General features: G+C 37.8%; 1 protein-coding gene across 3 annotated transcripts in view; it reads right to left on the reverse strand.

Moving 5' to 3' along the window:
• frmpd2 (FERM and PDZ domain containing 2) overlaps positions 1 to 14,226 on the reverse strand; it is a 50,787-nt gene extending 36,561 nt beyond the window's left edge. For 2 of the 3 annotated variants that reach the window (XM_079596491.1, XM_079596493.1), the window contains exons 1-8: positions 14,036 to 14,226; positions 10,289 to 10,410; positions 10,039 to 10,202; positions 5,107 to 5,172; positions 3,410 to 3,583; positions 1,380 to 1,449; positions 1,202 to 1,271; positions 60 to 198 (exon numbers count right to left, since the gene is read on the reverse strand). In XM_079596491.1, coding sequence (XP_079452617.1) covers positions 60 to 198; positions 1,202 to 1,271; positions 1,380 to 1,449; positions 3,410 to 3,583; positions 5,107 to 5,172; positions 10,039 to 10,202; positions 10,289 to 10,409 — 804 coding nt within the window. In that variant the 5' untranslated portion in view covers position 10,410; positions 14,036 to 14,226. The remainder of the gene's footprint in view (positions 1 to 59; positions 199 to 1,201; positions 1,272 to 1,379; positions 1,450 to 3,409; positions 3,584 to 5,106; positions 5,173 to 10,038; positions 10,203 to 10,288; positions 10,411 to 14,035) is intronic. The other variant, XM_079596492.1, reaches the window with a different exon arrangement.
• Positions 14,227 to 15,012: the final 786 nt, after the last annotated feature.

A 15,012-nucleotide genomic window follows, 5' to 3' on the forward strand; every position in this document is an offset into this window, starting at 1 on the left:
GGGATTACGCTTTCACGTTAATTTGCCCTGTTTAGTAAATCTGGTCCTTAGTTCCTTACCTTTATTTTCCGTTCATTAAGGCTAAATGAAGAGCCAAACAACTGATTTGGCCTTGAGTTGAACTGACGCCGTCTATCAAGAATAGGACTTTGGGGCAGCCATGTGTTGTTTCTGCTCCTTTGGTGTGAACTATGACTTCTAGAAGACAAAGAGCAGTGAAACTAGATCTTCATTAAAACCTTTGGGAACACTTTACAATCTTTTAAGGGATAGTTCACCCAAAAATGAAAAAAATTCATTTTTGGGCGAACTATCCCTTTAACATTAGTTAATTACACTAGTTATTAATAAAAAAACACTTCTAAAAACATCAATTTAATGTTAATTTCAACATTTAGTAATACATGAGTAACAAACGCTATCAATAAAACTTATTTAATGGACCTGAGCTCACATGAACTAAACAAACAGTTGTATTTTTATTAACTATCATTAACAAAGATTAATAAATACTGTTAGGTCCCAATGTTGACCAATGGGACCTTATTTTTTTATGGTGTAACAAATTATTTCCTCATCTTATTTAAATTAGAGACAGGAATAAATGCACATAAGCTCCATAAAATTATAAGAGCCAACATAAAATGAAAATTGATACACATTCTTGGTCTAAATGTGTAATTCATCAGTGCAAATCACTTAAATAAACGTGGTCATAATAATCTTTTATCAAAATGGGTCTGGAAATGGCAACTTTCCTTGAATTACATGCAGGTGAAACTGGAAAAATTGGAATATGGAGCAAAAGTTCATTTATTTCGGTAATTCAACTTAAAAGGTGAAACTAATATATTATATAGACTCATTACATGCAAAGTGAGATATTTCAAGGCTTTATTTGTTATAATTACAGCTTATGAAAACCCCAAATTCAAAATTTGAATATTGTGAAAAGGTTTTCATAAGCTGTACGCCATAATCATCAAAATTATAACACATATAAAGGCTTGAAATATCTCACTTTGCATGTAATGAGTCTATATAATATATTAGTTTCACCTTTTAAGTTGAATTACTGAAATAAATGAACTTTTGCACCATATTCAATTTTTTTTATCTCCAGTCAATTCCCAATGGATAAAATCAAGTCCTGTCTTACTTGAGTTTCTCCTGATGTTAAATGCAAGAGTTGAGTACTCACTTGCTGAAGTCTGCTGGTGATGGTGTGCTGTTCCCTTTCAGAGGCCAAACTGAGTTCTGACAGGAAGCACCTAATGGACATAAAGACGGTTATATACGACAGTGTTTGCCTTCATTTTAAGAGTAACGCCACTTTAAAAAACTGCAGTTGATCAAATAATGACTTTTGAGAAACATACCCCGAAGTCTTTCTCTAACCATCTGGCTTCGGTCTACGAGATGAGCAGAATCATTTGGGTTTTTTTCAGCCTAGGAAAAAAAAAAACGGTGCTCAGCAACTATTATTGTTATGTAATTATGGCAGATCCGTATTCAAAAGGAAAACTGCATGAATAAAAAATAAAAAAAATCATTACAAACTTTTAGTGAACCACTCAAAAAAACACGATTTTTAAAATTTACGAATTTCAATTGTATAGTAAAATTCCATCATATTGAATTGAATAATCCTTACATATTATTCATATTATCGATTAAGAATTTTAAATGACAAAAATTTTTTTTGTTGCTCTTATTCATAAATTTAAAAAACTTAAAATTTATGAATATGAATCACATAAACTGAAATTGTCTATTCCCTTCTTCCATTAAAATGTATACAAAATGTTTTATTAAGCGTTATTTAAAATTCTTAAATGCACTGAATATGCACTTGTAGTGTACTTAAAATCTTAAAAAAGTATTTAAAAAAAATTATATTAACGAATCAAAAGGAATTTTAAAATGTGAACTTTGTCAAAAAAAAAATCTTTAAAGTAGCCACCATTTTAAATCTTTGTTTTAATAATCTCTTGTTGTGCTTTAAAGAAGTACATCCATTTTGATGAACATACTAAACATGTAAAGTATTTTATTGTAATTTTAACTCTAGTGTGTTATTTGATATATTACACTTAAAGTTAATATATTTTACATTTATAAATTGCAACTTTATCATTACACATGTGAGATTACAATACATTTAAATACATGACATAAGCTTCACTAGAAATAACATTAAAGTATATTTTAGTTTAACATAAATGTCAGTACATTCAGCAGCAGACCATATTTCAAAGACAAGAGAAGTAATTATGAAATTACATATACAGATGTCGGCTAAGTGGGTCATTTTCAACTCATTGCATTCAATATTAATTTTAAACTATAATACATTTCCATTTAATTGTAAATAACTTGCAATTAAGTGTCTGAAAACATTGTTTCAGTGCTAGCTGGTAATCGCATGTTCTCACGCTGTCCCTTACATTGGCCCACAGCCATTACATATTTAAAACAGTAATATCCTATACTAAACCTAAACTAATCTTGACAAACTATATATCATTTGAAAGCTTACAATCTCTAGTTTACATATTTGGTGACTGATTTTCAAAATAAATTACAGAGGAGCCGTAATTTATCAATTTGCAACAGGAATATTTTCATACATAAGGCGTGTTCAGACCTTTATTTTGAAATAGTGATGAACATGAAAAATCATGAAAGAATGGTAGAAACCTCCGTTTGTTTTTATGTCAAGAGTTCAAAAGATAGCATCCATTCAATTCTTTTAGAAAAAAACGTCTGAAAATGTTTTAATATGAAGAAAAAAATAATAGATTCACCATTTGTGATGTGGCAGCGAGCTATAATGCACAAACATGATCTTTTTGTGTTTCTTAGAGGTTGAATTCATTTAAAATACTTCCAACACTACTTCTGAATAGGATGTCTACTTCATAAATTGTATGAACATTGTAAAAATAATGGTTCAGATCATTCAAACAACATATGGAAATGGAGGTGCCTTTATATAGGCAGTGATGTCCACTAGTGGAGAAGTGTGGTACTGCGCCCAAACTAAATCTCACTGAAAGCTTATTTTTTGAGATATCAACCTACAATTTGAAACACAACTTGTTCAGATTTTTTTTTTTGAGTCCACCAGGTTTTGAAAATATATATTTTATATAAAATATACATTTTCATAAACTCAAACTTCTAGAACTTTTTATCTGTTTAACTTTCTTAATTTATTTCACTTCTACAAAAATCAGCCAAATGTCATCTTTAAATCTAATCTATATTCCAAAGCATTCTTGAATTACAACCATTTAAGTTCGGAATGTGCATTTTCATGTCTATTAAAAAAGGGGGGTGCCGCTTAAGGGGTTAAGAGTATTGTATTAAATGTTTAAATCACTGTAGATCGGCACAGTTACTGTACCTGCAGCACGTCCTCGGCCATCTGTCTGATGGCTTTCTCTGGCCGGGGCAGGACAGCAGTCTCATGGTGATGCTCACACGTCTCCAGCAACGTCAGGAGGTTCACCCGTTTGTGAGCCACGTCCTCGCACATGCTCAGTAAAAGGCTGTTCAGGTCGTCGCTGAGCTGGACAGGCTAGCGGGAGACGAGGTTCGATAAGTGTTCAAAGAAATAGAAAAATAATAAGCTCTGGACGTTAGCTAGTTTTGATCATTGATAAATATAAATGCTAATTTTAAGAGGGATTCCTGGCATCAAAAACAGTTAAATTTGATTTTGATGTATTCCTCACGGTCACATTTGTGATCATTCGGGAACAAAACAGACCGAACACAATAAGCTGAATTTAAAAAAGAAAGAAAAATGTTTGCTTCAATAATGTTTATTCTTTAATATTTTGTATATTGATGGGATTTCAAGCAGATTGGTGCCATCTGGTGGGGGAAATAAGAAAACCATACGTAATAGGGCTGTGTATTCCCAAGTTGCCTTTACGAGTATTTTCAGACATAATTAAAGGGATACTTCACCGCTGGAAAGATGAATGTGTATTTAAAATGGGTCATGTAGTAGAAATGTGAAATTATTTTTGAATTTGGAGCCTTCTAGACTGAGAAAAGCCAGAAAATGTATTTGTGGCTTATGGGGATGAAAGACAACAACTCCCATAATGCACTTGCTTCGCTGCCCTACGAGGACACTCCCAAGCCACGCCTACCGGTAAGAGCGCAGTTAAACAACAAGGCTAGGCTACTAGTGAGTCTCCGTGACGAGTCTGTTTTTTTGGATTTCGAGATCGCCAAAATGTCCGGGATTTTCTTAGCAATGTTAAAACGCACGTCAACCGATCACTTTTTTAGCGTTCATGTAAACACTGCATTCAGATTCACCAATCGGGATGAGTTCAGTTAGATTGAAACAAAAGGTGTGCATGTAAACAATGAATGGCGACTGCAGAAAGCAAAAGCCGAATCCCAGACATTTTGGACGATCTCGACGGCCGGACATGTCCGGGAAAAAGAGGATGGTAACCGCTACTAAGCTTTCTCCACAGAATAAGAGCCTGTTAGCTTAGCTTCAAATAAAAGATGGCTGACACTGATCATTCTGTGAGTGAGATCCCTCTATGGGCGGGCTGAAAACATGCGGATCTAGCGCCTTCTACTGGCTGTAGTCTCTAGCCTCTGGCCAAAAAATCCTCAGATGACTCAAAACGACGATTTTTACGTCATCGGAGGATTTTTTTCAGACAAAAAATACATAAATCTCTCGTCTCAGGGGGATATGAGGGAGGAAAGCACGGTAATTTGAAAATACTACAGGTTTTCTACTGATACAAAGCTTAATGCTAAATCCTGAAGTATCCCTTTAAGAGGTTCACATTTAGATATATATTTAGACATTATCAAAAAGTACTTCATCGTGGCTGATTTGTAGATTGTACCTAATAAATTGCACTGTATTTTCATATCTTTTTGTATTTCTCAATTTATTTAATTTTTGGTGGCCATTTTTGACTGAAGATCCCAAGTGTGACTATTTAGCCTTTTCTATTTCTATTCATGTCCAGGTCCATTCCAAACATTTAATTTAAAAAATATTTTCTGTCTAAAATGACCAAAGACTACCAGATGATTTTGTGAAGAAGAGGAACCCACCTGATTTTGTGGAAGTTGATAATCTACTGTCCAATAGAGAGTCATGCCTAGTGAGTAAACCACCATCTATAATCAGAGCAAATAAATGCTAAATTCTTTGCCATACACCATGCTTGAAAAGTGCATCTTCTACTTCACTTCAGAATAAAAACTTATTGATAATTTACTCACCCCCACGTCATTCAAGATGTTCATGTCTTTCTTTCTTCATTTAAAAGAAATTAAGGTTTTTGAGGAAAACATCAGGATTGTTCTCCATATAATGGACTTCAATGGGGTCCAACAGTCTGAAGGTCCTAATTGCAGTTTCAATGTAGCTTACTGCGCAAGTCTGGTCCTGAGATCGTTACTGCGCAAGTCTGGTCCTGAGATCGTTACTGCGCAAGTCTGGACCCGAGATCGTTACTGCGCAAGTCTGGACCCGAGATCGTTACTGCGCAAGTCTGGTCCCGAGATCGTTACTGCGCAAGTCTGGTCCCGAGATCGCAACTGCGCAGATCTGGTCCCGAGATCGCTACTGCGCAAGTCTGGACCCGAGATCGCTACTGCGCAAGTCTGGACCCGAGATCTCTACTGCGCAAGTCTGGACCCGAGATCACTACTGCGCAAGTCTGGTCCCGAGATCGCTACTGCGCAAGTCTGGTCCCGAGATCGCTACTGCGCAGGTCTGGTCCCGAGATCGCTACTGCGCAAGTCTGGACCCGAGATCGCTACTGCGCAAGTCTGGACCCGAGATCGCTACTGCGCAGGTCTGAACCCGAGATCGCTACTGCGCAAGTCTGGACCCGAGATCTCTACTGCACAAGTCTGAACCCGAGATCGCTACTGCGCAAGTCTGGACCCGAGATCGCTACTGCGCAGGTCTGGACCCGAGATCGCTACTGCGCAAGTCTGAACCCGAGATCGCTACTGCGCAAGTCTGAACCCGAGATCGCTAATGCGCAAGTCTGGACCCGAGATCGCTACTGCGCAAGTCTGGACCCGAGATCGCTACTGTGCAGATCTGGTCCCGAGATCGCTACTGCGCAGATCTGGTCCCAAGATCGCTACTGCGCAGATCTGGTACCGAGATCGCTACTGCGCAAATCTGGTCCCGAGATCGCTACTGCGCAAGTCTGGTCTCGAGATCGCTACTGCCCAAGTCTGGTCCCGAGATCGCTACTGTGCAGATCTGGTCCCGAGATCGCTACTGCGCAGATCTGGTCCCAAGATCGCTACTGCGCAGATCTGGTACCGAGATCGCTACTGCGCAAATCTGGTCCCGAGATCGCTACTGCGCAGATCTGGTCCCGAGATCGCTACTGCGCAAGTCTGGACCCGAGATCGCTACTGCGCAAGTCTGGTCTCGAGATCGCTACTGCGCAAGTCTGGACCCGAGATCGCTACTGTGCAGATCTGGTCCCGAGATCGCTACTGCGCAGATCTGGTCCCAAGATCGCTACTGCGCAGATCTGGTACCGAGATCGCTACTGCGCAAATCTGGTCCCGAGATCGCTACTGCGCAGATCTGGTCCCGAGATCGCTACTGCGCAAGTCTGGACCCGAGATCGCTACTGCCCAAGTCTGGACCCGAGATCTCTACTGCGCAGATCTGGTCCCGAGATCGCTACTGCGCAGATCTGGTCCCGAGATTGCTACTGCGCAGATCTGGTCCCGAGATCGCTACTGCGCAGATCTGGTCCCGAGATCGCTACTGCCCAAGTCTGGACCCGAGATTGCTACTGCCCAAGTCTGGACCCGAGATCGCTACTGTGCAAGTCTGGACCCGAGATCGCCACTGCCCAAGTCTGGACCCGAGATCGCTACTGCCCAAGTCTGGACCCGAGATCGCTACTGCCCAAGTCTGGACCCGAGATCGCTACTGCCCAAGTCTGGACCCGAGATCGCTACTGCGCAGGTCTGGACCCGAGATCTCTACTGCCCAAGTCTGGTCCCGAGATCGCTACTGCCCAAGTCTGGACCCGAGATCGCTACTGCCCAAGTCTGGACCCGAGATCGCTACTGCCCAAGTCTGGACCTGAGATCGCTACTGCCCAAGTCTGGACCTGAGATCGCTACTGCGCAGATCTGGTCCCGAGAACGCTACTGCGCAGATCTGGTCCCGAGATCGCTACTGCCCAAGTCTGGACCCGAGATCGCTACTGCCCAAGTCTGGACCCGAGATCGCTACTGCCCAAGTCTGGACCTGAGATCGCTACTGCGCAGATCTGGTCACGAGATCGCTACTGCGCAGATCTGGTCCCGAGATCGCTTCTGCGCAAGTCTGGTCTCGAGATCGCTACTGCCCAAGTCTGGTCCCGAGATCGCTACTGCGCAAGTCTGGACCTGAGATCGCTACTGCCCAAGTCTGTTCCCGAGATCGCTACTGCGCAAGTCTGGTCCCGAGAACGCTACTGCGCAGACTCAAGTCCCAAGATGTCAGCGCAATATCGGGTAACTGGCGGCTTCAGTTCTCAACAATGGAAGAGAGCGAAGGGGCGTCATCCATCTTTTTTTACAGTCTATGGTCGGTCCCCGTTGAAGTCCAATATATGAAGAAAAATCCTTGAATGTTTCCTCAAAAACCTTAATTTCTTTTCGACTGAAGAAAGAAAGGCATAAACATCTTGAATGATGTGGGGGGGGGGGGGGTGAGTAAATTATCATGAAATTTTTATTCTGAAGTTAACTAATGCTTTGAAGGGTTAGTTCACCCAAAAACTTTGGGTTTCGAGAGCGCAAAACCCCCCACAAAATATTAATCTCCAACGCGCATTCACGAGAGCACCACGACGCATACATGAACGCGCGCTGGAGATTTATATTTTGTAAATAAAGTGGTAAATTAGGGCTGGGCGATATGGCCAAAAAAAAATATCACGATATTTTTTTTTATATCAGTCGATATCGATAATTATCGATAAATGTCAAATCTTTATTTATTTCAAGTTTAAAGACAGATTTGTACTCCTAAGTGAAAGCTGTAGAAACCAGAGCGTTGTGTTTTTAAACTACTCTGTCTTTATTGTCAGAACATATCATGACAAACACTTGCCAAACAGGTGAACATTCAAATATTTGACATTTTTCCTTAACAAAATAAATATCTTTATTTCAGTAGTATTAGCTTGAGTTAGGATGCAGATTTACTTTATACAATTTATGTTCATTAACAAAAACAGTAACATCTGTAAAAAAAAAAGAAGTAATAACATTATTTTTATTTGGTAAAATGTAATATTCTTTAGTTGTATTAAAATTAACCATTGGTCATCCAGCATCATGCATTTAGATCATGATAACCACAGATAAAATGTAACTATGGTTTCTATTGTAACTTTATGGTTTCTATGTTAGAGTTTCTATATTGTGACGTTTCTATGGTATTTATGAAAACCAGTAGCCTAAATACATTATTAAAAACTGTAATTATATTCCATTAGTCCTTTAATACATTGTCTACATTAATAATATTATACAATTCAATATATATATATCCCACATTTCATGGTGCAGTTAATATTACTAGGCTAACGTTACAGTAAATCGGTGGTAAATGATGGGAATGTGTCGACGGAAAAGCCTTCTGACTGTATCGTTGCGCACAGTGCTTCTCCTGTTCGTCAGCGCGGTCTCATCTGCCTTTAAACTGGTTTAAATCACTGAGACATTTGTGTTCCTCGCTGAATTCAAGCGCTTCTCACTGGATCTAGTGACCGAGACCGATCAGAGTAAACGCTTCTGCTCGAGTGAGCTCGCGCTCGCGCTGCTGTTTGGACTTTGAGCCGAGCGGATAAACGGTCCGTGTGGCGCGCGCGGTTCAAATGAGATTCATTCCGCTTTTGGCGCAAAAACATTATCGAACATTTATCGAACTCTTGATATCGTTTTATCGAGAAAAATTATATCGCGATAATTATCGTTATCGTTTTATCGCCCAGCCCTATGGTAAATTATGTTTTTTGCGCACACAAAGCACTTGCGTCGCTTTTTAAAATTGAGGTTAAACCACTGGAGTCACATGGATTACTTTAATGGTGTCTTTACTGGCTTTCTGGGGCTTGAAAGTGGGAGTTGCGTGGGATGTAAATGGAGGGACAGAAAGCTCACAGATTTCAACATAAAGATCTTCATTTGTGTTCTGGAGATGAAAGAAAGTCTTACGGGTTTGGAACAACATGAGCGTGAGTAATTATAGACAGATGTTTTGGGTGAACTGACCCTTCAAGACACTGACCACTCCTTCTCTTATTCAGCGAGAAGGTCAGGCTATCTACTAGGGCTGCACAATATATCGAAATATCACAAATGTATATATCCTGATATGCATATCGCAACAGCTTGCAATAACTGGGGTCATGAACAAAAGACAAAGAGAAAATCCCTCACTGCTGTTTTCTGAATAACTTTTGTAGCTTTAATAAGAATCAGTATATATTTAATTCATACAGTGTTTTACTTTTACACAACATTTAAATAAACCTAATGTAGGCCTTCCTGAAACCCTAAACCCAGTGGTTTTAAACTTTTAAGGCATTTAAAACAGTAATGTACTATACTAAACCTAAACTAATCTTGACAAACTATATATCATTTGAAAGCTTACAATCTCTAGCTTACATATGTGGTGACTGATTTCCAAAATAAATGATAGAGGAGCTGTAATTTACCAATTTGCAACAAGAATTAAGGGGTTAAAATAACACTTCTTATGCTACAGTAAAACACTGCTGTTCACTTTCTGAAGTTGTAGGGATGTTTTCTTGTCAAAAAAAGAATGTGAAAATGTGTAATTTAAAATATATTTTAAAGATAATTTACGTTTATTTTACACACTTTAAGCATTATCGTACGCACATCGAATATCGCATTATTTAATGAGTTATTATCACATTTTTCTTCAGTCTCTTGCAGCCCTACTTCTGTATCTACCACAATTGTAGGCCCTCTCACCTTCTCCGTGGCCTGTCTCCGGGGGGAAGTGTTGCTCTGTGACAGTTCTGGCGAAGTGAAGGATCCCACGGCCTCAGATCGGCCACAGGTCTTGAAGGCAATCCTGCCGACTGCAGAAAGGAGCATGGAGCCGGGACTGATGACACAGCACATGTTACCCGGATCTGGATGAAGGGAAGGAGGCACAATGGTGACAGATTATGCTGGAAATTATGGATAAGAGCATGGAAAAGAGTTGAAAGAGCACTACCTTTACTGGAGATGTCTATCAAGACTTCTGCAGCCCCTATGAGGAGAGCCCAGACCTCGTCCTCCTCCAGCGGTGCTCCTCGTGACTCCAGCACCTCCGCCAGGGTCACAAACATGCTCATTCTGCCAGACGCAAAACACACACAAGCACATTACAACAGCACACACACACACACACACACACGCATGAAAAGGTATGAGTTGGATTTAGGGGTGTAACGAGACCCTCATGTCACGATTCGATATATATATCACGATATTAAACTCGAGAATCACGATACGATATTATTGCGGTATTCCCAGACATACGATAAAAGGTTAACAAAAAATGTACTGTTGATTAAAATGATAAATTTGGTTTTTACTTTGTAAAGTAAAGTAAAAAAAAAATGTACTTTGTAAATGAATAGGCTTGGACTTGGTGCTGGAAACCTAAAGCACAGGACAATAGAGACACCAGAATAAAAATATGCATTATTCTGAAGCTGAAAACAGAATTATTTTAGACAAATATGCTTGCACTCTGTCACTGACTAGATATATTTAAAATAATGTAGGCCACTTTACATGTAACATCAGACATTATTTGGCATTATCGGGACCCACAAATATCCCCCCATTGCATTATTATACATTACATTAAACATTATATATAGTAGTTTAATGTAGTACTGACACAAACTCAGTAAACTTAAAACATTTCTCACACAGTAATTTTAATTTTGGGTGAACTATCCACAATATTGTTGCATTTTGTATTGCGATATATTGTGACACGATATGTTATTAAACCCCTAGTTGGATTTCATAACTGGTTTTCCCTGCCTTCCTACTCTTTAGCATACTTAAATATAGTATGGAATACTTAAAATAGTATGGAAGTTATTTACAATTGAATGAAAATATGTTATAGTTTAAGTTCACAATAAATGCAATTAGTTGAACTTGTCATTTGTCTGTGGTTAAAGTATACTGCATTTATGGCAAACTAAAATATACTTTAATGCCATTTCTGTTGTAACTTGTATGTCTTGGTTAGCCTATTTTATTTACTATATATTTTTATATATTTATGTTAGCTACACATTTGTAGTGATAAAGTTGAAATTTAGTACATTCAAAATATATTAACTTTAAATGCAAATAATCAAATAACACACTACAGTTAAATCATAATCATGTAATTTTTAAATCAAGTTTTATAATCAACACATGAAAATAAGTGTACTTCTCTAGTAGCATGACAAAAGATTATCAAACTTACACTGTAAAAAAAGTGACTGTCTTAAATTTTTAAGTAAAATCAACTTGGATGTTTAAGTCATTTCAACTTAAATTACATCAAACTGACTACTTTCTTATAGTATAACATAAACAAGTAAAAAAAAATGCTGACCTTTTTTGATGAGTTAAAGCAATGTTATAATTTTTACAGTGTCAAAATGTACTTTGACATTATTACAGAGTTCACTTTTTAAAGGTGTACTTATGAAACAGTCAGTTTTCTTTTTTTAAATATACTTTTAAGATTTGAACTACTCTACAAAGTACATATTCAACTCAATTAAGCAATTTTCCTAAGGGAACCCTTGGATTTCATAACTGTTTTTCCCTTGTTTGGCAGGAAACACCTTCAATCTTTCTTTAGACTCCAGGTTCTTTGACTCGTAACGCCAATTAACTTTTGGAGACATCGTTAGCCTAGGGATTCACATCTTTCCACCCTTCACTGAGAACATTACAGAGTTCACATTGAGTTTTACTTGCAGACTATCTTTGCTGTTGCTTATTTGAAGGTCAGATCCAATTTAATGACCACTGTATGCATAAATCCATGGAAAATCCACATTAATTCACATACTTTTTACTCAAGTACTCACTTCCATAAGCTAGCAACATATTTGAGTACCATTTTTAGTGTCCCTATGAAAGTCAATGGGGTCCAAAACAACACCGGACCCCGTTGACTTTCATTTTTCTTTCATTTTTTTTGTGTTATTGACAAGAGTGTGAGCATATTATGACCAAATTTTAATTTTTTAATGAAATGTCCCTTTGATTGCAGATGACTGCAACCTAAACTTTAAAAGGTCCATCATTACACTACATGTAACCTTCATTGCATTTGCTTAAATTGGCAAGCTTAGCGAAAGCAGTCTCCAGCAAACCTCTTTACCACAGGAGTTAAATGGGGGAATTACCTTGCTTGCATTTAACATAAGAAAGCACTAACCACTGCACATCTTCTCTTTATCATGTCAGTCTTGCTTTTGCACACTTGCATGCAAGACTTCTCCTCTAGTAATTGGCTTTGACAGAGCCTGCTGGATTTGCTCTAATGTGTCTTCTAACTAAAGTTAAAGCACCATAAAAATGCTAATTAAATTACAGTTGTCATTGACATGCTGTATGTTACAACATATGACAATTTCATCCAAATGAATGCATGAGTTTTTTCCCAGTTGTATGCAGACTCAAAGAAAGGTTAAAAGAATTGGCTTGCAATTTGACTTTAAAGCATCTTGTTCTACTGTATAAGATTGATTTATAGTGATTTTAATATATTTCTATTTGCAATTAGAATAGAATAAAATAGAATATACTTTATTGTTCCCTAGGGGAATTTTGTCATGGACTCAAGAGTGCGTAGTGCATAGTAGTAGCTGTCTTTACAGACAATAAATACATGTAAAATACAAATAACAGCTAAAGACGTACACGTAGACTAGACACACACACACAAAAAATAATAATACAAAAACAACAAGCAAAACACCATTTATTGCACACTTCCCAGGCCTCAGTGTACAAATCTATTTAAAATTTGTATAAAAAAAAGAAAAAGGCAAGAGCTTGTATTCCGTTTGGAGGATTGTTTATGCAGTAATTAATGCCGGTTGCCCTCCGTAGTGGATTAGCATGACTTCTGCCCCTCAGGACTGTCACTTGCATTGAATCATGGAGTAGAAACAGTGTTAACACTTTAGTTTAGGGTCCAATTCTCACTAAGTTGCTTATTATCATGTATTTTACTAGGATATTAGCTGTTTATTAGTACTTATAAAGCACATATTAATGCTTTATTCTGCATTATCATATTCTACATCCCTTAATCACCCAATACCTAAACTTAACAACTAACTTACTAACTATTAATAAGTAATAGTTAGGAGTTTATTGAGGCAAAAGTCATAGTTAATATACTTAATAGTGAGAATTTGGCACAAATCTATGAACGAAACAGTCTTTCCCTTACTACAATACACTCATTTCAAGAGATTCACATCAACCATACATATGAAATGAATGTTTGTCCTGATTTTCTCTTCTTGACAGAATGATACTGTGATTAAGTTCAACTTGTCTTCTGCATTGAAATATTAAAGTTAGCAAAAAAGCATCACATATCTTGTCTGGACTATATGTAAATGTTGTGTTGAAACGAATCAGATGTAGGCCTAATAGCCATAACTGCATATGAATCGGCAAAACACTCTAAACTTCATTATACTTCTGTCATAAATGGTATAACTGTGCCAGAGGGTTTAAAACTGTTTTGCTATTAAATGGGAAATAAATAATTGTTATTAAGATGCTATGCTGTTAAATATAGCCTGTATTAGAGAGATGGCCTTCCAGTCTTATGTTCGCCACTAATAATGTGCTTCCTAATGTGTGCAAAGACATTGTATTTATCTATGACTATGTAACATTAAACGTTCAAGGACAAGTTGTAAAGCATGTTTACCTTTCTACATTCGATATACGCAGAGTTGTCCTCCAGATATCTTCTGCTCAGTAAAAATCCTTTCAAGCATCTTGCTCTGTCCCACTCAATTACATACCGACAAAAACACTCCGTTTGTAATGATCGATATCACCGTTTTTATCCAGGAGCATTTCCTCCATTGAAATGTTGTCGCTGCCGTGTTTTAGCTTAATTAGTCCTATTCTTAGAGCCCGGCCATAAGAACTCAATTGGATTAGAAAAGGCCAGTGGGCGACCAATCAGTGTGTCCAAACCCCCCACCAGACCTTCACTAATCTAACTCAATAGATGTGAACTGTGACAGTTTCACTCACTACTGTCCTGTACAGTATATTCTCATAATGCATTACATGAGGCATTTACAGAATGTTATGTATGATTGAAAGGTGCTTTCAAAGGTGAATTACTAAATTATTACACACACACACACACACACACACACACACACACACACACACACACACACACACACACACACACACACACACACACACACACACACACACACACACACACACACACACACACACACACACACACACACACACACAGCATTGACCTGTACAAGAAATAATAGGATGCAGCTTTCCAAGTGCAAAAGTATGTAAACATGCATTAAAACAAACAAACACACACACACACACACACACACACACACACATTTATGCATGTTCCTGTACTATATAACATATTTTATAATGCTATTTTGCTTCCATAACGTCTTTCTTCAGACTATTTGAAAGAAAATATCCCCAAAAAACACACATTTAAGTGTTACAATACACATCTTTAAAGGATGTTTTTTTCAAAAATATTTTATCTTCTTCTTCAGAAATCTACTTCAGCCACACTTTCATGCACCAAACATTATAGATTTATTGCTATCTATATTCTAAAGGCTTTTACAGGTTTGTTTATTTATCATTCGCCCGATTTATGTAAAAAAATATATATTT

Source organism: Phoxinus phoxinus, assembly GCF_949152265.1.
Source record: "Phoxinus phoxinus genome assembly, chromosome: 21".
NCBI lineage: Eukaryota > Metazoa > Chordata > Actinopteri > Cypriniformes > Leuciscidae > Phoxinus > Phoxinus phoxinus.